Source organism: Miniopterus schreibersii, assembly GCF_964146895.1.
Source record: "Miniopterus schreibersii genome assembly, chromosome: 13".
NCBI classification, from domain to species: domain Eukaryota; kingdom Metazoa; phylum Chordata; class Mammalia; order Chiroptera; family Miniopteridae; genus Miniopterus; species Miniopterus schreibersii.
This window is the reverse complement of record NC_138113.1, coordinates 23484463-23508209: the sequence shown is the minus strand read 5'-3', so window position 1 is coordinate 23508209 and position 23747 is coordinate 23484463. Positions and strand designations below refer to the sequence as shown.

Here is a 23747-nt window from a genome sequence, read left to right as displayed (position 1 = left end):
CACACAACTTTTACATGTGCTTGCCCAGATAGGCCAGTACACACACATGAACACGTATAGTTGTGCAAACTAATATATGGGCATGGCGAACCTATATGCACACAGATGCAGAAAAGGCAAGCGCGCAGAGATTATCTATGTACAACACTGTAAAGAAAGTGAAAGTCAGCCTGCAAGCCCTTCCTCTCACTTGCTGGATTTGACCACCTCTTCCCTAGGCATCCAGGCCTCTGATGATGTTTGGCTGCAGTGAGGCTTCTCACAGGCTTGCACCCGAGCCCACTCCACCCCAGCTCACTTTCATGCAGGGCAGCCTTCCTTGGGCTGTATCTTAACTCGACCTGCAGTTCTCAGGCCTTTTCATCTCAGAACCCTTTTATACTCTTAAAAATTATGATGACCCCAAAGGGCTTTTATTTAGGTGGGTTATAGCTATAAATATAGTGGCATTGTTTTCCATTTCAGCAAATCTCTTTAATGTGCAGCTTAATAGAGGACAGCTGTGATAGGCAGCCTCTGAAATATCTCCAGTGGTCCCCATCTCCTGGCCTTCACACCCTGTGTACTCCCCTCTTCTTGGGTGTGGGCTGTACCTGGTGATTCAATTCTAAGGAATTCATATGGCAAAAGGAGTGGGATGCCACTCTGAAAATTAAATTACAAAGACCATGGCTTCCATCTTGATTGGGCCCCCTCTTGCTCTCTGGCTCTGAGGGGAGTCAGCTGCCACGTTGTGAGCTGTACTGTGGAGAGGTCCTTCTGGCAAGGGGAACTGAGAGAAGCCTCTGGCTGATATCCATTGAGGAACTGAATCCTACCAACAACCAGGCAATGAGCTTAGAAGCAGAATCTCCCCCTAGTAGTGCCGTCAGATGAGGCTGCAGCCCCAGCTGACGCCTCGATTGTAGCCTGTGAGAGACCCTGAGGAGAGGCTTCTGCTAAGCCATGTCCAGATTCCTGACTTACTGTGAGGTACTATGAGGTAATAAATTTTGTTATTTTAAGCTGCTGAGTTTTGGAGTAATTTGTTACACAGCAATAGATTACCAATACACCCCATGAAAAGGTCTTAGAGACCCCAGGAGTCCTCAGACCTCACTTTGAGAACTACTAAACCCATCCATCTTCAGCTGTTCTGGTGGCTTTTCCTAGACAGTACCTGATCTTTCAGATTCCTGCTCTAAGCTAACACGGGAGGAGGGCTGATAAAGAAAGTAGGCCCTGTGCAGGTGGCCAGTGACAGGTAATGTGCAGGTGAGGGGCAGGGCAATGCCTGCACATGACATTTCTACTTTCTATGGACTTGCAGGCAGTGTGCATTTAATATGGGATTCACTTATTAATTAAGTTAATAATGACAGGACGGGACAAGGTTGCAGGTGGTGGTCTGTTCCCTCCACAGCCATTCCACACTGTACCCACCCCCATCCTGGTGCTCTTTGGGAAATTAAACTGTAACCTTGCAGCTCTTGTGCTGGGCCTTGCGCGGTCTTAATCACAAACCATCCCATTTCTTCTACCTTTGGGGTCAACACATATGCAGGTAGAATCCAACTTTGTCTTCCCATCAGTGAAAAGTCTTCTATCCGAATTACCACATATCCATCCAGGCCCAAAGTTCCTGAATGGCTGGTGTCACAGCTCTCTTTACAGATGGAAAAACTGAAGCAGGAAGAAGAATCAATGGTATCCAGTCACGGCCCCACAGTCTGTGGTGGAACCAGGAAACTAATATTCAGATGAAAGAGGAATTCCTTGGACCTTCATCAACCACACAGATGTGAAAGTGCCAGGTCACTTACACCCTCACTCTTGGCTTTCCTACTCCTAAGAGTAACATCAACCTCACAATGATGCCTCAACCCTAGACCACTTCAGGTTTCCACCATTGGCATGTGCCATTAAGGATGGAACTTGGAGACCACCTGGGCACATGGTCCCACTGCAGAGGAATGCATGGAGGTGATGTGACCAACCCAAGGTCACCCAGCAAGACAGGAATTTCAGACAAAGCTCCTGTTCCCCTTCCCGTTATAATCTGATTAGGGCTTCATGTGTGGTGTCTACCCCCTCCCCAAGGCTGTAAGATTTGTGAGGGCTGTACTGGGCTCACAGCACTTGGCACTTAGTAGGAGCTCAATTAGTGATTATGAGTGGGTGAGGAACCTGGCAAGCATTTGAGTTTGGTCTGTGGCCAGGGTTAGAAAGCTACGCTGTGGTTAGTATTGAAGGTTAGTTTCTGACAAGGTCAAGGTTAGAGGGTCCGTCTGTAGCCGGTTGGGGAAGTCAACCATAGGAAGGGGCTAGGAAGTCAGGCTTTGTTGGGGGTCAGCCAATCTCCGATGGGGTTAGAGGTTAATCTGGTTGGAATGGGAGGTCAGCCATTGGTTGGGGTGGTCAGCATTGGCTCCTTGCAAAGCTAATTAGCTTCTTCGCACAGCATCCATGGCATCCCAAACCTTCTTGCCTAATCTAGAATGTCTAGTATCCCAGAAGAATCAAGTCCACTCCAGGAGCAAAGGGGGCTTCTGAGCAGCGCCAAGGATCATACTCCCGGGGCCGGAGGGTCAGGGTAACCTTGCTTCTGGGGTTGTCCTCAGCAGCTGGCCTGGGACGCAGGCCCTGTGTGAAAGGAGCAGCAACTAAAAAGACTTCAGACCCCTGGAGGCATTTCCTGTTTTCCAGTGAGCTGAAAAATCGGTTTCCTGCTTAGAATAGTCCATAGGGATGGTTTCTTATTTTGGTGGTGGGAGGAGCATCTGAGTGTGTAGGACGCAGCCTTTGCTGGGCTTGCGGACCAGCTCAGGGCTGTGCTAGGAGGTGGCACGGGAAAAAGGGCGGACGGAGCGAAGCAACCCCCAGGGGCCTCTGCCCTGTTTCCTGGCTGCACTTCAGTATTCGCATTCAAAGCCTTTACAAAGAGAAACACAAGTATAATTCCATCAAACAATCACATCATTTCAATGGAGGTGAAATTTCTCTGGGAAGAGAAAACAAAAAGCGAGCAGGATCTGTGCTGGGACAGTGACCAGGAGCCCAGTGGGAAGAGCCGGGTCTTTGGTACCAATTAGAAACCAGGTCAAATTGCAGGCTGTGTCCCAGGGACTGACACTGTGGCTTGGACAATTTTTTGACCTCACCGAGCCTCAGAAACCTCATTTCTCAAATGCGAAGCCTAATTACCACCGCCCAGGTGTAATAGTGCCCCGAGGCCCGAGGCAGGCCGGGTGGAGGTCCATCTCCTTCCCTCCAACTGAGCACAGGGGGAAAAGGGTGCCTGGGAGAGAGAATAGAGGCACATCTGTTCCCACAGCAATCGAATCAGCTCCACTTCTGCCAAAATAACCTGCTAGCTGCTGCTGACCCCTCCCAGACCCCTCCACCCCCTCCTACCCACACATTGCAGGCACAGCCCAGGTTCCATTCCTCGCTCCACTCAGCTCTTGGCTCTTTACTGCCTCACTGGAGGGCAGTTTGGTGATTTGGGAGGAAAGACTTTCCTCTTCCCCTGCCAGCGGTCACCCAGGAGCGCCCCCTCCCTCCCCCCGCAACACGCACAGAAGATGCAGAGTAACACCCGCGCAGGCTGGGAGGGACGGAGTTTGGAGCAGGCGCAGTGGGGAAGAGCTCCCCCGGCACACACAGACAGGGAGCCTTTCCCGAAGGTGTGGCTGGGCTCTCTTACAGACCATCAAACCACTTCGAAGGACTGCTGTGACCTTGACAGTCTCACAGAGAATGACGCTGAAGGCCGCTGCGGCACGGCCGGGGACTCAGCCCCCGCTCCCCAGCCCTTCCACGCCACCCCAGCCGAGTGGCCCCCCGAAGGCCCTTCTCTGCCCTTTGTCTACCCATGCCCCCATCCTTCGGCGCCTCTACCACCACCGCCTCCAGGATAACCCGAACCTAACCCCTCTCTGGCTTCCCCGCATCAACTGCGGGGCTCTCTTCGTTCCTCTCGTCTGCCTTACTCAGCTTTTTTGCATCGGACCCGTCTCACATCCTGCTGGTCTGAAGTTCCCCGAGGGCCGGGGCCTGGTCTTCGCCGCTGTGCTCCCTTCCTGCCCCACAGAGGGTCCTTCGCTGCTGGGGTGAGGGTGTCAGGTGACCAAGCCTTTCTTCCCCGTGACTCGGGCTACACCCTCATCAAGGGACTAGAAATAATAGCACTAGCACTAGCCCTGCTGTGGAAGCTTCATCTCGCTGATATTTCACAACAGGCCTTTGAAGCCGTAAGTTTTATTACCACCATTTTACAAACGTGGCAACAGGTTGGGCAGGTACAGTTACCTGCCCAAGGTGAAGGAGCTGAAGCCAAACCTCACCTGCTGCGGACTCCCTGAGCCAAGTGTGTGGGTTCTTTTAGGCAGATCTCAGCAGCCGTGCGAGGCGGAGACTTAGCTGCTCCCTAACTACCTCGTGGACCACATTCTGACATACAGGCGTTTGATTAGCAAGCAGGCCCAGAGGAGTCTGTGGACATCCTGCAAGTTCCATGAAGTTCCAGCTGTAGTTGGCCTGGGGTTTATGACAGTGGCTCACAGGAAAGGTCCTCAAGGCAAATGCCACCCTGTTCCAGCCACAGGATCAGGCTGTCTATGGGAGTTAGGCAACCAAGACGCCTCCAAGACAGGCAATCTGCAGGTCCAGCCCAGGGCGCCATCCCCAAGGGTGAGACAAAATCATCCTAGGCTTTTTGGGTAATTTTTTATTGAGAAGTGCACAGGTCACAAGGGTACAGCTCAATGAACTATCACACGGTGAACATACATTTTTGCCAGGGCCCAGCTCAGAAAACAAATCGGCGCCCCAGAAGCCCTTTGGTGCCCACTCCTAGTCACCACCTCTCCTCCCCAAAAAGGCAACCAATGGCCTGATTTCCAGCAGCACAGGTTGTCTGTTTTTATACTGGATGTAAATGGAATCATACAGTCTGTTCTCCTTTGTGCCTGGATTCTCAAACTTGACGTTGCATTGTGAAATTCACCTGTTGTTGTGTGTAGTTGTAAATCATTCATTCTCATGGCTATGCAGGGCTCTATTGCAGAAATATTCCATGTTTACCCATTTGGCAGCAGATAGACTTTTCTGTTGAGTCCAGCGCCTGCACATTTGACTTCGGTAGGTACTACTCCAGCTTCTCAAAGTGGTTGTACCATTTTATACTCCAACCAGAAACACTGAAAGTTCTGATGGTTCCATATCCTTAGGAAAACTTGCTATGTCTGCCTTTTTGGCTCAGTCATTCTGGTGGATGTGGCGTGGGAATGCAGTTTAATTTAAATTTGCATTTCCCCGATTACTGAAGTTGAAGACTCTCTAGGTTCTTATGTCATGTGTGTTCTTAAAACGTGATTAAAATATCTTTGTCAATCTACTTATCACATTAATATCACCTTTCTGACTCCCTTTGTGCTAATGATCACGCCACCATTTTCCTTGCTGAAATCCTTTCCCGGAATTCCTTACGCTAATAATGACCCCCCCAGGTGGTGATGGGAGATAAAAGAGCTGAAGGTCTTGCAGTATTCTCCTGAGTAAACACTGTTTATTCAGTCAGCTGTCCATCCCTGGAGGGTGTACTCCTGATTACGACAGCCAGTCACCCTTCAGGTATAGCTTAAAACTGACATACCATGAAGGTAGCATCATTATCTAGGCTAAAGTACCTTAAAGTGAAAAACAGAATTCCCGATGTGGCTCCTAAGCCTTCTTTCCAATCCTTCTCTGCTGCTGTACATGCTCCTGGTTCAGTAATTTTGTTGCACGGGGATCTACAGCTGCTGGTAATCCCAGCACAGGCTGTACTCAGGTACAAGGATACAGAGAAGGGCAGTCTGCTCACAGGTGCCCTCTGCGAGAGGTGCGTGAGGCCTGCTGTTTCCCAGTCCAGGGCACAGCCACGCGGACGGGCTTTCCTAAGGCAGCACCTAACCCTTGCCAGGGGCCAGGGGCCAGGGGCCAGGGATTCCCTGGAACAGACCTGTCAGTGCCTGGAACACGGTTCAGGTCGGGGGAGAAGGTCTGAACCAGGGGTGCTAATTAGCAACTGGCCTTTCTTAGAGCTTCCATGCGATTTGTGGAGCACACAGATTTGGGAGGATGAGTTCTGGCATCTCCAGGATTTGGAAACGTACAGACCAGTCATATTTCACTCAGTGAAATGCCTGGAGATGTCGTCCGGCCTTGCTGGACCGGCTCCTTTTAATTTATTTCTCCGGATTTTTATTTCAATTCATGATAAGACAGACACACTGATGGGAAGCTTGCTTCTTCTGGGGCGGTCGCTTACTTGAAACAGCTGCCTGACCAGAGAGGGAACTACGCGATAAACAGCCTCATTCTTGGGGCGGGTCTGAGGGCCAGGCTCACATCTTGAGGTAGGCCGGCGACATGGCTGAGGGGGCGACTGTGGGCGGAAAGCACTTGCAGGATGATCTACCGACCAAAATCATTGGCAGGCTTATGAGAAATGATTTTGTGGGCTGACAAGTTCTGTTACCTGGTCCTCTTAGAATGACACATAGTAAAACTGCAAATCATTCACACAGCTCTTAAAGAACAGGGAGTTCTGGTTAATTGAAATTTCTGGTGAACTCAAGTATACTTTCGAATTTCAAATGTTCTTGAAAAATCCGTGCTGGAGAAGGAAGAGGAGGAGCCCTGGAGACCAGCACAACAGGAGCAAAGTGGCAGGAGTCTCAGGGAAGAAGGAGCTCAGGAGGCCAGCAGGAGGGGCGGGCAGCTGGGCCTGGAGCCCCGCCGGCCAGGCTGTACACTCCCTGCCCCCTGGCAAGGGGCTCTCAGACGGGGGCGAGTTTCTTGGACTCCGACAGCCTGAAGTTCTGAGTAGCAGGTCAGACACTGAGTCCTGAAGAGGCTTGACTGGGCATCGGCTGCAAGGAGTCCAGCATTTGCTTCTTGGGAAAACAGAAACAAGGGTGCCGCCTGCCCTGCGTGCCCGCGTCCCAGCACTGCCAGGCAGCTCCATGCCAAGGCAACCCAGAGCCACATCCGGTCCACCGCGGCCCCCTTCATCCCAGAAGCAGAGGCGAGGTCGGGCGGGCCGGGGAGTGTGAAAATGAGGTTATGGCATCCTTTGTGCATCTTCAAAGGACACGGGGAGAGCTGGAACTGTGTCTAGGTTTTCAAACTTTGGAACCTCCAACGTACAGAAGGCAAAAAGCTTCATTAGTGCCCCCGTGCCACTCCCAGAGGAGGCAAGAACGTGCACTGGGGCTGGGAAATAAGATTTAACATCGTCGTATTTATTAGGTTCTGAAACAATACACATTCACATCCTTTTGAATACAGTACATTTGGCACAATAATGTTTACAATGAAATAACACTAATGAATGGCAAGAGGTTAAAATTACATCCAGAAAGGGGAAAAAATGTACAAATAAAGCATCACAATACAAAAAAATCCCTAAAGTTGAATACATTTTCTAGTTAGCCAGAATTATTTTGCACATAATTTAAAAAGAGGTAATTTTTTAGCTTTCTTCTTCTTCTTTTTTTTCTTTTTAAAGCAAGAATGCATTGATTTTTTTCACCTTTGGAGGAAAACATTATGTTTCCATTTCACAAGGTTTCTCACTTCCATAACGAGAGAACACAGGAGGACAGCTATCCTTCATATATATTTTTTTGGCTTTTATTATTTTTTTTTTTACACTCCATTTTCTTTTTTCTTAAAAAAAAGAGAGAGAGAGAGAGCTGGAAAGATTAGAAAGAATCAGCAGAAATGTAAGTGTGTCTGCTTCCAAACTCCGTGAAAACTAAAATGAAACAATCAATACTCAAGGAACACACACGCTTTTTCCTATAGACTACATGGGATTTGAATCTGCCAGTGTGAGAACTTGGTCAGCTCCTGCCCCAAGGAGGCGGCGTCCCAGCAAGCGTGGGGCTTTGGGTGCTGGCAAGGGGTGTCTCTGGGCCAGGCGACCTATTCACTGAGTGCTGGGTGGAATGTATTATTATTTGACTTCCCAGCAAAAATGCCAGTTGTCCTGTTGGAACGTCCCAACCCCCGCTGACATGGGCACACCAAGCCCTGGGACAAGGCCATTTGGCATTGCAGGTGGAGCTTGCCTGGTCGTTCAGAGTTCATCATGGTGAGGGAAGCGGGGGGAAGAGAGAGCAGTAGTGATGCATGAGTCTGATGGGCAGTATTGTCATGTCTTCCTAAAAAAATGAGATGATGCCACCGTGAAGATGTTTCTGTGCTTGTACTCAACTCCAGAAGATAGTCTCTCCCCAGTACGTCAAGTTACCGAAGATAAATTAAGTTAATCTACTGTTCTTCATCACTTCACTGGTATGCCAAACACACAAATTGATAGAGCATAATATTTGAAATTATCGTAAGAACAGATAATAATTACACCTGAGTTTTTAAAAAATAAAAACAAAAGAGAACTGAATGTCACCATTAGTAACAAAGGCTATGACCAGCCAGGTGCAAATGTGGACACTGATTCCTTATGGGCTCAGCTAGTCACTGTCCAAGCTTTGACACCACCATCAAAAACATTCCTTTCTCTTCCCCATCTCTATCAGGGCACAATAGAGCACAGGAGAACTATATGTGAGATTTAATATAGCTTAATATATGTTTACATCTTTTAAAACAAACCAAAATGAAATAAACAATACAAAGGAGCCCCCCTCCCCCGAAAGAAACAAACACACCTTATCTCTCGGTAACTTGAACCAATACACAAACAGAGTATTGCACCTGGACATTTTTAGACTTATTCTTTCATAGACTAAAGTTTTATAATATGCCTGAACATGCAGCAGTTGATACCTCTAAGTTTAATGAATTAATTCCACAGGCCTTACAGCAAACACTATATACAAAAATCTCAAATGTACAAAAGGCAAAAAGCTTCATTAGTGCCACTTTGCCACTCACAAGTATATATATTTAGGGGCAGCTGGGAAATCCACGTGCAACGGTTGGAATGGATTCCATTCCCTGCGAAATCAGTTCAGGAAAATAGGTAATCAAATGACCTCCGGGGAGCATATACACAAAGCCACAGAGAACCCTTGGGAATCAAAGAATGTAACACTGTTAGCATATCTACAGGAGGTAACATCGCATCCATTAAACAGTGTCCACATGAGTTGCCTTGACGTGTGGCACAGAAACAAGCCTCCCGTCCGTCTCGCCACATCGTCAGCGTTCAAGCCAGCTGCTTTCCAGTCTCGACACCCTCCGCATGACCCACGTTCAACCTCATTCTGCCTGTTCCAAAAGCGAATATTTCATATTCAACTTTACATGTTTTAATGTTGAAAAACCACGACACAGTAGTACTACCATTTTGTAGAAGTGCGCAAAAATAACACACTGCTGCGGAAAATAAATAGAGTTTAGGCTGGGAACCTATGATGAAACTGGAAGGAGAATTTGGGAGCGGAGTTTTGCGAGAACCCCGGGTCTTGGCCATCGGTGGCGGCCTTCGTGTTCGGGCGGAGCTTCAATAATGAGGACCACTGCAAACCTGGGACAACTGGGCTCTCGCTGCATATTAGCCCTTTAATATCAACCTGTATTAATACTGGAATTCCTGTCTCTTGGCCAATTTGAGAATATATTTTTCAAATGTTAAGAGAGTTCAAAATTGAATTTCTTTTTCAAAAAGAGATTTCTTCCACAAGATACATGCTTCCACGACTCTGGCATGCCCCCAAGCCAAAACCAAAGCAAGCAAGGATCAGCCATTCCAGACAAACCAGCACAGCCAGCCACCGGGATCTCGGCTCCTTCCCTCGCAGGCACGCCTCGAGGTGCCCACCCTCACGCTGAAGAAGCACAGTCTCTTCTCCTGGGCAGAGGGCAGCGGGGGCAGGCGGGGGGCTGGAGGAATAAGAACAGGGGTTGTTGGGACTCTATGTCCAATGGCAGAGCCCGAGTGTCCTTGTTTGCTTTTTACATTTTCCTTTGCGGTAAAAGAACTGAAGTGGCTTCACTGCCAGGAGCCCCGAGAAGTGGAAACAGGCCAAACAGACCAAACAGACCAAACACAGCGACGTGTCCTGACCCAACGCGATGCTGCTTTCCTGGTGAGCCAAGAACCAAGAATGCCGTCTGGTCACCAGGCGGAGGAGACAGGAGCAGGCCTGGGCTGAGGGAATGCAATAAATAGAGTGGACAGGGACTGGGGCTCTGGGCAGGAGAAGCAGTTCAAGACCTTCTGAGCCTCTGGAAAACAGCAATCTTCTCGGCACCCCTCTTGCAGCATCAACAGACTCCACCTGGAGGGACCGCTCAGGGCATTAGGTCTTCACCAAAGTAGGAGAAGCCTTTGAATTCCTCCTGGTTGATCTGCTTCACAATCGCTTCATCCACAAGCGTGAGTACCGGCTCTTCCCGGGTAAAGTCTTGGTCAAAGTTATTGACGTCTCTTTTGGTTTTCTGTGAGGAGAAAAGAGAGAGCACTCACTCCAGGCTGACCTTCCTCCCCAGGGCCCCACACAGGGAGTGGGCATCGCGCTGACCGGCCTCTCGCCAAAGCAGGCCGCTAGCTACCGAGAGCAGACACAGAGCTGTTCCAATGAGGTCACGATGGATGGCCCCAGGACCAGGAGGTGACAGAGGACTTGGAGAGGAAGAAATGAGTCCAGGTGAGAAGGAAGAAGGAGTGAGAGGATACAATGGAAAAGCAGGGAAGTGGGACTCCCACAGATGTGTGTGTGTGGGCATGGGTGTGTTGGGGAGCGTGGGATGCATAGCTGCCATCTCACACTCCCCCTTCCAGCATCTGCCCTAATCCTCTGGCTTTCCTGAGATCTTCCTGCCTGGGACCCAGGGTACAAACTCAAATCCCCTTCCCACAAAGTCTCCAGTGCTCTCTCTCCCCTATAGGTATACCACTAACCTTGCCGTGTCTGCTCCATAGGACATTCTTTCTATGGCACACAATGGGCAGGGGGTGGGACTGTCCTCTGGAAACCAGCCTTGGTCCCCATGTGCCCTCACTGTGAGTCCTATTTTGTGCTCCTATATTTCTTCTGTTATTACACTCAATACTCTAGTTTGCAATGAATTGTTTATGCTTCTGTCTCGACCAAGAGCTCCTTAAGGGCAGGGGCCCTGCCTTATTCAACTTTGGGTCCCCAGAGATAAACGTGTACTGAATAACTGAATGTACAAATTGACTCACCCCTGCCCAGCTCAGAAGGACCCATCCCCAGTTGGAGGTTCAAGCTCCCAAAGTAGGGCTTATGGCAATCAAACACATGCTGGCTTGGGGAGAAAATCAGGAGTGTACATAATGCTCTCCATCTCTAGGGGCTTACGGTTGAGTTGGGAGGCAGTGTTCCTGTCCAGGACAGTCGACAATAGTCAGGAAAGCTTGCATGGGAAGGTGGGGGCTTGGCTGAGACTTGAGGACTGAGTTACAATCGAGTTGGTAGAGACAGGAGAAAGGCGCCTAGTCAGGAAGAAAGACGGGGCGAAAGCAGGGGGCCAGGAACAGGAAAGATGTGTACACAGGAGAGTGGGTTTGCCAAGTTGCCTGGGGCAGAGTCCGGTGAGAGGGTGGCAGGAGGTCAGAGTGGAGTCCACCTGCAGAGCCTTCAGTATCGAGTCTCCAGTCCCCCACTGTCCACAGCACAAAGCTGAGGAGGTGGAAGGGGCTCCGGCAATACTTTTTCAGACACACATTAACTGTTATTACCCAGGGTCGTTGACCTGGATGGTGGGATAAATCTTGTGGAAAGATTAGCATTATTGTTTGCAGGAGGAACAATATTAATAGATGCTATGATCTGTGGAAACCAGTAACCTAAAAGATGTTAATAAGTAGTCTATGAAAAAAGTGGTCTTGAGATAGAGCTTTATTCTGTACCCTGCTCTCGGAGATCTGTCAGGCACCTTGGCAGAGTAAAGGCTCTGAGATGTCCTAGAGTTAAGAAACCCAGCTTGCGCTGTTCAGGCCAGCCTTCCTCAGACTTGACACATTTTTTTTCCTGAACAGCTTATTAATCTTTCTCCCTGAAGTAGAGATCCACAGAACCTGGCTTGGGAAGTGCTGCTTTACAGTTTAGAAAGCACCTTCACATTCGTGTGCTCATCTGGTTCTTGGAAGCGGGGTGTATAATTACCCTGATTGCACAGATGAGGAAACCATAGTTCACAGAGGCTTGGTGACTTGCCAGAGTCACACAACTAGTTAAGAGCAGAGCCAGACTCAAATCCGGGTCCCAGCGTGAGGCCTCCCATGGCGTGGACTGTTTGGAAAACGGGGCACTGGGCAAGTGAGAAGGGGTCAGATTCAATCAGGAGACGTTTAGGTAAAGCCACTAGACTGAAATAAAGCCAGGAAGGCTCGGCAGCAGGCCAGCATGGTGGCACAGGGCTGCGGGTTGAGGACAGAGCGTGTAATGGGGACTGAGAAAGCTCAGCAGGGGGGCCTGTTTTCCAATTGTCCCAGACTGAAATCAGAATCAGATGGACAGCACGGAGCGGGGAGGAGAGAGTCTTCCAGAACCCATCGGTACGGCTTGGCATCTTCTCCTTGGGCTTGAGGGGCAAAGCAGGTAGGTCTCAGGGACCTTGGGGGGAGACTGATAGGACATAGAAAACCCGGGGGGTGGAGACAGGACCTGCCGCTGAAGGAAGCATGCATTGCCCTTGAAATGAGAGAGCCTAGTGGCTTAGTCATCTGTCAGGAGGGCTGGCCCCGGGCAGGAGGACTATCTGTTTTTCATCTCTAGTGTGTACAGAGCAAAGGAAAAGGGGGACCCTGCGTGGAGACGGACTTCAGAGAGGAAAAAGGCCCATCCCCCGCCATGACGCAGGTTGGACGTGGGAGGGCGGGGGCCTGGGGAAAAGGTGTGGCGACTCCTCTCCTGAAGACCTCTTTCAAAGAAGGGTGGGTGCACTCCGAGGGAGAAGGGGCTACAGAGTGTGGGCCTGCGACGCTGGGGGAAATGAGTCCAGAAGGAGGAGAGGGGTGGGGACAAGTGACAGGGACTTGGGAAGCACTGAAGATCATACCAGAAGGCAGCCATGGCATCCTCAGTGGGGGCCGAGGGCACTGGCGGGTAGGAGGGGCAGGAGTTGGGTGAAGAAGAAAGGCCAAGGGATAGGGCAGGAGGAAAACTCAATGGAACATCACCAAGGGTGGGCCATGCCCAGGTCTCCTGCATTTTCGGGGGCAGGACCACTCTCACTGGTTACTGATGAGGGGTGCGTGTGCACAGGGGACCTCGGGGAATCTGCAGACGCTCTGCCATCGGCTCTCCCTGTTTATCTACCTGTTTGTGCTTCACCTTCCAGTCATTGGTGTCTATTAGTCATGGAAACTGGTTTTGTTTCCTGAGGTCAGCTAGCATGGTTACAGACCTAGATTCCATATGATATCTGATTTTCACAACTTGCTGATTATGTACCGGGAATCAGGCCCAGCCAACACAGCTAGGAATGTCACCCTCAGAGGACCTCTAGCTCCATGGTGGGCCAGCTTGGGGAGCCATCTCGCTCAGGGAGCCACCTTGCTTAGCTCCGGGCTTCCCAGGGGTCTCAGAATCATCTGTGGCATCTGAGCCACTGGGTCATTCTTTAAAAGCCCTACAGGAAAACATACTTGGCTCACCCACCCCCTTACACAACCTGGCCCTGGCCCTGTTTTCCTTGGACATTTTAGGTGCATGTCAGTTACTCATTTCCAATTCAAATAGCCAGTATCCCCACTATATTCAATTACTAGTTATTAACTTTAGAGACTTGGGAAGTTTTCCAAAACAATTATTTCTGGGAAACACCACTGCCTATTAATAGCATGAATGCAGCAATTAGCATCCTCAAATTTGAGGACTGGGGATTAGATCCTTCACTCACTGATTTTATTCTTTGAAAAGCAGCTGCCTTCCTCACAGGCACAAGACTTGACTCCAAGGTTCCAATGGGAAGATTCCCAGATACTCTCCCAGTTCCCCAGCACCCCGGTCATCCCAGATGCGTCCCTAATGCCTAGGCCAGACTTAGCTCACATTGCACAACCTGCAAGGTGACACTGGGACCTGTGGAATGACCTCCTAACTCTTCAGACCTTATCTCTTCTGAGAAGCCCTCCCCAGCCCTTGGCCCACACTGAGGGAAGGCTGCATAGAGAAGGAGAAAGAGCACCGGCTGACCTCTCACTCCTGTGCTGTCCTTTCCTGCTATATGACACTGTGTGAAGGTCACTCTTTGAGCCTGGGTCTTTTGATCTGTAGAATGCAGGTGGTAACAGGTGCCTTGAGGCTAAATGAGATGCCAAATGTTAGGTGCCTCAGTACCCCTGATATGTAATGGGCACCCAATAAATGTGAGTTTCTACTCTGCCTCCGAGTCTTAGCACTTGTGTGCCATGGGCAGGCACCATGCACAGCGTGGCTGTCCCCCAGCACAGTCCATGTGATCTGCCTGTCAGTGCCACGAACTGCTTGGAGGCAGGGACCGTCTCACATTTCTCTGTACGCCTCTGAATCCTGAGCTAGTGCAGAGCTGGGCCTGCCTGAACATTCGAGTGCTTCCTCCAGTGACTGAGGGTCCCCTCACAGTGCTTCACTCTTCTTGGGAAAAGCCCCAGGTTCTTACACACATACACTTCTCAGGCCCTTCAGGATCTCGTCCCGGCTTGCCCGACCAGCTTCGTCTCCCATGAAGTTCTCTACACTCACTGGCTTGCTCCTGCCTCCAAGCCTTTGCACAACTGGTGCACAGCTGGAACACCCTCTCCCCTCCTTGCCTTCTGCCCCATGTCCTTGTCACTGAGCTGACTTCTGCTCACCTTTCCTGTCTCAGCTTAGATGCCCTTCCTTCAGGAAGGCTTCCTTGCCCCTCTATGAATGTCCATGATCTCTCCTAACCCTTAACACAGTACTCAGTACACTGCCTCTCCTTCTATTCTCAATGAGCTCCTTGGGGGCAGGGGCCGGGCTAAACTCACCATTCCATCCCCAGTCCAGCGCAATGCCCAGCACACAGTGAGTGCTCAGTAAGTATCTATTAAAAAATATGAATGAATGCACCTCTCTTACTGCTGCTTTATCTAGAGCCAGCAAAGGGATCTAGGTTTAGCACTAGTGGCAGCTGACCTGCCAGAGAGGTTTTCCATTGGGGCAAGTACAGGTGGAGTGAGGAGAAGGCCGAGGTCTGATTCATGAAGGGCCTGGAGTGGGGAGACCAGGACACTGCAGCCCCACAGGGCCCCGGGAAACAGGCAGGCTTAGGCCTGGTTCATGGGGTTTCCTCTCCCAGCAGCAGTCAACTTGGGCACTAGGCTTCCCTGATCACCGGTACAAGACAGAAACAGGTTCAGCCAGGGTTTGGGAAATTGCATTAAGGCAGATGGGTTAAGGGGAGGTTGGGGACTTAGTGGGTATGTCCCTAATCCTTGTGGTTGGGCTTAAGGGAAACTGACATTCCTATTCCCTTTGGCATCCCTTCAGAAATGAGGTCTTAGATTTGAGAGGTCCAGGGGTGACCCTGGTGAAAGGGCACAGTGGGGGGGTGAAGCAGAACTTATGGGAACAAAGTTGCAGTCACTCCAGAGCCTTCTGAAAAACTGCATCTGAGAAGCAAAGCCACTGAGCTCATCTTATAAATCACTTCGAGGCCACGGAGCACTGGGGTCTCAGCGGGTGTGGTGGTGTTAGGAGCCCAGCACAGACATAGACAGGCGGCCTCAGAGCTCGTTTCCTATATGGCTGATGCAATTCACTCCGGGCCCTCGCTGTACTGAAGTCATAAACACAAGCTTTCAGAGGAGCCAGAGATGCCTGCTTGTGTCTCCATTCGATCATCAGGAGATCAACAGATAACTGTTCTAAAGCACTGAGAAAACTCCTTGATTACATGCTGGGGCATGGGGCTGGCTTTCATGTGGCCGCCTTGCTGGTCCCTGCCCACCTCTTCACCTCTGCCTGGCACGACAGCAAGAACCTAGGTGGAGTGGCTGCAAGCCAGAGGCACCCTGCCCATGACTGTGACCAGCACTGGGGAGACATGCTGTCTCCACATGGTCTCCAAAGGTCAGCTTTCCTCGAGGTCCCATGTCAGGATCCAACTGCCCAAGTCTTTCCTGACACCCCCTTCCCAGTCTCCATGGCACTTCCTGGACCCTGCATTTGGTCCCTTCTTCTAATATTCTATGTGTGTCCTAATATCCTCTCACATCCCTCAAGGTACCCAATGCAAAGCGGGACACACAGCAGACACTGAATACTCATTTGCTCAAAATAATTGTATTCACTGTCATAGTCAAACCCCAAAATTCCTCCTAGCTTTGGAATGTCCATAGTTGTATCTAAGCTTGATTTTCCTTTTTAAAATATTCTAAAAGAAAAGGCAAGAATTTCAACAATGAGAATGTTTGCGCAACGTCAGTTAACTGCATGCAGCCTGGCTCCACAGTGTCTTGCCTGGCTGGAATGCTGGGTTGGAGAAGAATTTCAAGTTAACTATCATTTACCTAGGAATTTCTCTAAACATGGTCCTCCATCCCCCACCCCCTTTTAGTTTTGCTAACCAAGGACTGGTCATACTTTTGGACTTTCTTTATAGAAAACAGGGCAAAATGTACAGAGTTCCTACGGCCTGCACTGGCCGTGGAGCCTTTCACAGCACCTGCCTCACCCCGTCCTCTGCGGCTCCCTCCTGTCTCTCGTCCATCTCCTTAGAACGTGTGGCCAGAGCTGACTGATCCGTTCTCGACTCTGGTCTGAGCAATGCCACGTTCAGCGGCGTGACCCTCCACTTGGTGGAAACCCTCAAATGAAACTGATGTCTAAGACTATCAGTGTTTTACCACTCCTTAAGTAGCTGTGATAAATGAGTTTTATTAATCCAATGTCACCCTGTTATAGGTTCAATTGGGTCCCCCAAATAGATATGTCGAAATCCTAACTCCTAGTACCTCAGAATGTGACCTGATTTCGAAATAAGGTCTTTGCAGATGTAATCAAATTAAGATGAAGTCACTAGGGTGGGCCTTAATCCCCTATGACTGGAGACCTTATAAGAAGGGGAAATTTGGACACGAAGACAGACATGCTTAGAGGGAAGGTCATGTGAAGAGCCACAGACAGAGTGACAGGGGTTTCACAGGGTGCATGACCCAGCAGACCCCTGAGCTCGGACTTCTAGCCTCCAGAAGTGAGACAATACATTTCTGTTATTCCAACCCCTCTGTGTGGTGCTGTGCTGTGGTGACCTCAGCACCTTCTACTTTGTCCTCTATAAACAGCCCTCTCACAAAGCTGACATCCAGTCCCACCAGCACACTTTGGAAGTGTGGTTGTTGAATCTACTGTGACTCTAACAGCCACGGTCATGTTTCCCATCTTGTTCAGGAGGATGACAGCGGACACATGTGAGATCTCCTAACTTTTAGATGTAGCCGGGCTGCACGGGTCACACAATTCTCCAGTGTGTGACCTCTCCTCTATTTGGTAAAGTTGCTTCCACCTTTGATGGGAGCAGAAAATCAAGACACCTTTGCTTTTTAAGCACAAATGATTAGCTTCATGGCATTTAAAAATGGGAAGCCACTTGGTTCCGGCCATTCCTTGGTCCAAAGGAGAGAGTCATGGCAGCGTGGTGGCCTCTGTTGCCGGCATGCAGAGACAAAGAACCACCAAGCCTCAGGTGGTGGCTTTGAATGTCCCCACACCCAAAATTTGGTCTGTTGCCTCTGATCCAAACCACTTCTAAGGGGAAGCTGCTTCACTCCTCAGGCAGCTGTATACATAAATACATTTAAAAAATGGACCAAGTCCCTTAGACGCCAGCATTCTGGATAGACAGCAACAGCTGAATTCTGTCAAATCAGCTGTTTGATGGAATTCAACTATTTCCCTCTTTTCTTGTCCCCTCATTATTATTGGACTATTAAAAAATACACATTTCTAAATACTCTACTGGAAGAGTTACTTTGGAAACTCTTATTAGCTAATGCTAACCTCCTCCCTCACACCTAGCAAATACTCCAGTGATCAAAGGCGCTCAGCCGGCTGCAATGTGTGCGAATCAGCCCCTTATAGGGGTCCATAGACCCAACCCTCCAGACCTGCACTATAGGGGAGGACAGGAACCCCATTATAAAGAAGTTGTTACCAAACTTCGAACACTTATTATGATGCTTTTTAAACAAAACTTCAGGCAACTCCCCGAAGGTTGTCTGGGAGGCAGTGTCAGTTTAGAAACCTCCAGAAGCTTGAAAGGAGAACCCAAGACACAACTCCCTGGAACCCTGCTCCCAGAGGCACAGGGAACACAGTCCTTGTCTGCCCTTGGTAACTGGGGAGCTTGGCAAGGTGACTTTCAAAGCCGCTTCTACCTCTAAATCCTATGGCTCAGTCGTTGTGAGTAAAAGTAAAGTGTTTATTTATTTATTTTTCTGAGTCAAAAAATATTTATTTTATACAGATTAAAGTTTAAATCTTTTTTTAATGTTTTGGTTAATAATTTTATTTTATTTTTAATTTAAATTTATTTTTATAGTTGAAAGTATTACAGATATCCCCAAGGTAAAGTATTTTAAGTAAGCCTTCCTAAACTGGGTACCCACTCATAGAGTAGAGGTAGAGAATTTTCCATGAAGGGCAAGGCGGTCAATATTTTAGGCTTTGTGGGACACAGGGTCACTGTCACAACCACTCTACTCTGCTGTCATGGCCCAAAGCAGCTGCACACAAGATGGAAATGAGTGAGTGTGGCTGTGTTCCAACAGAACTCACTTTATGGACCCATACAATGCTCACGCATCACAAAAGGTTCTCTTCAACAGCTTAAGAAAAGTGCAAAAACCATTCTTAGTTCAAGGACTGCACAAAAAGAGGCAGAGGGCTGGATCTGGCCTGCAGGCCACTCTGCCAACCCCTGCACTAGATAAGGGGCTCAGGGCTCCCTGGAAGCTGGTAAAATACAGCCCAGTGTGCTGTGCGGGGTGGGGGGACTCGGCAGGAAGGCCCAAGTGGCCCCGCAGAAACGGTTGGGTAAAGTCCCTCGATGCAGACTGTGTATTGAAGGCTCTTTCTAGAGTGGCCTTTAAAGGCCAGTGAAGCCGTCTATCTCAAAGTTTTAGCTCCACAGACATGGTATTTCTTCATCCTTTTCGGGAAGGAGGTATTTCTGGGTAGAAGGACAGTGCTGATACCGGCTTCCTCAGATGCTCCCAGCGCACCACCCTCCCCAGCCAGCCGGGTCCGCGCCTGTGCCTGTGACTATTTGACTAAAATCTGGAAACAAAAGTACACAGCATACATTCCAGTCAAGAGTCATTTTGGGTCCCGTGGTTAAGGATGAGTCCTGTGACCTGTACAGTGAACTCTGGCTCTTGATGACATTCAGTATGGAATTTAGAAATGGCCTAGAGGCGTCTCTAAGTGTCCCATGAGTCCGGGCTCCCCCGGGAGGCAGCAGGGTCTCAGGGCAGGTCACACCCGCGGCACCTCCCATCGCTAGCAGTGCCCAGGTCACAGCCAGGCACGGCCAGCTCCCCTTTAATTAAACGGACCCTGATGAGTCCCTGGAGGATGGCAGAGGGCAATAGCTTTTCTCACACAGGTGAGCTCACCACCCTCCAGGATCAGAAATGAGAGCAAAGGAGGGCCCATTTCCCTCTCAAATGCAGCAAAGGAGCTCTGAATCCATCCCTGAGGCCGCTAACGAGAAGGGTGGGAAAGGAATGGCCTTTCCTGGGGAACCATCCCCGAGCCAGGCTGGTCACCCTCCGGCACCTCGATCGCCCACGCCTCTTTCCAGGCACTCCTTGTCAGTGGGACTAAATAGTGACTTATTCCATCACTGTTTGTCCACGAGGCTGGAAGCTTGTCCTGCCTGGGTGTCTGTTTTGTATTTCTAGCACCAGCACAGTCCTTGGCACAGCCTCAGTTTCTTCATGTGGAAAATATAATAAAGCTCACTTTTCCTAAGTGCTTTACCTGCCCGACTCACTGAATCTCACACACAGCCCTACTGGGAGGCCACACCCCCACTGGGAGATTAGGAAACAGCGCGCCCAAGGTGCATGCCAGCCAGCGGAGACAGAGCCAGGAATGGATTCAGCTTGTCTGACCCCGGGGCCCTGTCCCTGGCGTGTGGCGGCCTGCCTCCTGCCGCAGGCGTCAATGCGTCCATGTGTGCAAAGGGCTGAGTGGCTCCTGGCAGCAGTGTTGTTGCCATGTTACAGGAAAGATACAGGCAAACAACGCATTCTGCCCCGGGCCCCTCACGGTGCGTGAGGCTGCCCTCCCCACCATGCCTTTGGGGGTCATTTCTCAGACATCAGGGTGAAGGGAGGCATCGTCCTTCAAAGCTTCCCGTTATAAGCAACAGTAAGACATACATTTTATATATGACCCAGTGCACAGCACCTCATACCACCCCAAGAAAAGACTCAGCAAGCTCTACCCTACCTTTACTATATGTGATACATTCCATTTGCTAGTCTAATATTCTATCCCATCCCATCCCATCCCATCCCATCCCATCCCATCCCATCCCATCCATCTTTCATTAAAAGTTTTTCTGCACCTAGACCACTAAAGTGATTTTATAACCCACTGTTGGGTAGGCCCAGAAGCAGGATAAAGGGGCACCCAGCAGTAGTGCCTGGAATGGAAAAAGTGTAGAAAACACAGTGTGGATATCCAGGAATAAAAAGCCTCGGGAGGAGCCAGTGCCCTGCCTGCCGTGGCTTGCCTGAGGCCTGAGCTCCTGAGCCAGGCTTCACAGCAAGCTGGCCCCACGCAGCGGACGTGCCACGGCAGGACCTGTGCCTGGTGCCGCACCAAGAGCCCGCGCCCCCTCTGAATGTGGGTAAACACACAGTGGCAAACCTGGCCACACTCTGCTTCTAATCATGGGGCCCTTTAGTATTTATTATCTACTTTTCAAAGCAGTGCCATCATTGACAGTCGTTGGGTTTAGCTTTCCAGGGATAACTGCTGGTACCCAAAGAAAAAAACTTTCCAATATGGCCCTGGCAAAAGCCCCGTTCCTCCACTCACTAATCTTTTCCCTCCTTATTTATGAAAATGTTCTAGATAAAGATCAGTTTTTTTGGCCCAGGATTCATTATTGCTCTGCCTGCTGGCTTTGAAACAGAAACGGTAAACACTCTAATACATGCCTCTCAAGTCAAGATGAGGTCACTCACCTCCTTTTATCATTCAACAATGTCAGGTTTCCTAATGCAGGACCTTGTCACCCCCAATTCCCAGGCAGATATTGGAATCAGTCTTGGGCCATAAAGGTGAGAAGATAATTTAGAGATGGAGCTAAGAGAGAAACATTCTACGGAAAAACACTGTAGATCTATTTATTCATTCCACAAATATAGACTGAATTCTCACTATGTGCCAGGAGGATGCAGCTGTGAATATAACAGAGAAAAAGCCCTCCCCTAACAGACTAACCAGATCTTGCTAATAGATGTGGGTGATGGACACATGGGGATTCTCTCTACTTTGGTATATATTTTAAATGTTCCATAATAAAAAGTTAAAAATATAGTTCTCAAATCTCAGACACATGATGCTGAATGAAAGAAGTCAGACACCACGAGTGCATACTACATGGCTCCATATATATGATACTCTAGAAAAGATCAATCTTCTCTTCAGTGACACTGCCTGAGGCAAAGGGTGCTGGGAACTGTTTGGGGGCTGGAGACGTCCTATTTACTCACTGTGCTCGTGATTACATGGGTGTATCCATTTGTTAAAACACATTAAAATGTACACTTGAAATGAGTAAATTTTATTCTACATAAATTTTATTACAATGACGTTGATTTTAAAAATCCTCAAATCCCTGTCCTCATGCAATGTGTTTAAATGGAGTGGCTGTGGCTGGAACAAATCTTAGGGATTGTGTAAGGTCCCGCTTTACAGGAAGGGAGCAGAGAAATTCTGGGACTTGCTCAGGGTCTCACAGACACTAACAGCAGGGGCCAGCACCCGGCTCTGTCCAGCACTGGCCTCTTGCTCGCTGCCTGTCATGCAGCTGGGGCTAAATTCTGAGCCCCATGCGTGGTGGCTGTATTCTGCAGCATTAGGTGGAAGACCCACCTCCCAGGCGCCCGGGTACGTGCAGCCTAAGCCTGCCATGCGTCTCCAGGAAGACCTCCTGTTACTTTTCAACACTAACAGAGAGGCCAACAGCTGCGGGGAGGAGGACAGGAGCCTGTTTGTCTGATGCCCCAAGTCAAGGTCTGTTTTATTTTGTAAGTCATTTCAGTTGATAAGCCCTACTCTGGTTTATCTTCCTATCTCTCTACTTAAGGCAAGAAACATATTTCACCATCCTGGCCACTCTTTCCCCTCCTCCACACCCAGCTGGGTTCACAAACTTGACATGCCCCATTGACATCCAAGCTCGGTGCCCCAAGGAAACCCCTTGGTGCTCAGAGTAGGTCTCGGCAAGGAGGAGCCAAAACAACACGGAGGTCAGCAGCGTAGGCTCATGGGCCAGGTCTTCTCACTCTGAAGAGGCTGGGGTGGGTGGGAAACCTTACTGAACCTTCACAAATCGATCGTGTTTGTCAAATCCCAGAATTCTAAAATGACACTTGAGTGTCAGGTTTAGGCCAAACCCACTGTCACCAGACACTACCCCAGCACACACGATGGGGAATAAACAGGGCGCCAATCCCCCCATATGCAAAACTGGGTTTCCAAGAGCTTCCTTCCTCCATGGCAGATGTGTCCTGGAGAATCACGGTCCTCGACTTGGACGCTGGGATGGGTGTGGGAACCTAATCAGCTTGCAAAACATCCCTCGGTGCCCACACCCTTCAAAGAGCAAAATTCTGGCTTCAGGGCTAAAGGACCAAGCCCCTCCGTGGGGAAGGTTTAATGTTCTTTCTGCTTTTACTTTGATCAGATTATCCAGCCTCTGACCACTGCCCCTCCACTCCTGGCTGCCGGACCACCCTTTAGCCTTCCCTGCAGCGACAGGCAGGAGGGCGCTGTTCAAGCGGCTCCAACTGGACAGGGTCTTCTATAAGACCACAGTCGGGAAGATGCTCCTGTGGCACACAGAGGCCCTGCCTCCCAGCCTGTCTGAGGAGCCCCGTCTTCTTGTTATCTCTTCCCCTCTCTCTTCTATCAAACCTCAAGACTGCTCTCCCAAAGTCAAGTCCTTGATTTTACCCTATTGCCTAGTATTCCTCAAGTATTTATGTTATAGCACGGTGTTGTCCCTCATCTGAACTCCTGGCCCCTCCACCCCTCTGGAACAGGAATATTGTTCAGTCCAGTTTCCCTCTGCCGAGACCTCCACTGTCTCCATCACTATCAGCGTCACACCATCCCCAGTGCTCACTGTACACCAAGGCCTATCCTAATCAGTTCACACAATAGTAGGTTTTTAGATACTACTATTCCCAATCTATGGATTGGCAGACTGAGGTGCAGAGAGACGCGATACCTTTCCCAAGAGCCTACAGCCTAAACTGGAACCTGGGTGCATCTGATCCTACAGCCTCCAAACCTCACACCACCTGCTGCAATCCTTAAGTCTTGATTCTGGGAGTCTTGGGATGAGAGGAAGAGGGGCTTTAATGGGCTGGGGAGGGGTGGTGAATGGAGAGAGAGGGGCTAAAGTACACTGAGAACCTACAGTGAGCAAAGCACCTTCGGCTTATTACCTAATCCTGTTCCTGATTCCGTGAGGTGTTGCCATCCGTTTCACAGGTAAGGAAGTCAGGGGGCTCAAGGAGGCCAGAAGTCTGG

At 49.7% G+C, this 23747-nt stretch overlaps 1 protein-coding gene across 2 annotated transcripts in view; it reads right to left on the bottom strand.

The window, feature by feature from the left end:
• Positions 1-7247: 7247 nt before the first annotated feature.
• The window catches only part of PRKCE (protein kinase C epsilon), a 416865-nt gene continuing 400365 nt past the window's right edge, over positions 7248-23747 (bottom strand). For both annotated transcript variants that reach the window (XM_081156232.1, XM_081156233.1), the window contains one exon: positions 7248-10434. In XM_081156232.1, coding sequence (XP_081012358.1) covers positions 10288-10434 — 147 coding nt within the window. In that variant the 3' untranslated portion in view covers positions 7248-10287. The remainder of the gene's footprint in view (positions 10435-23747) is intronic.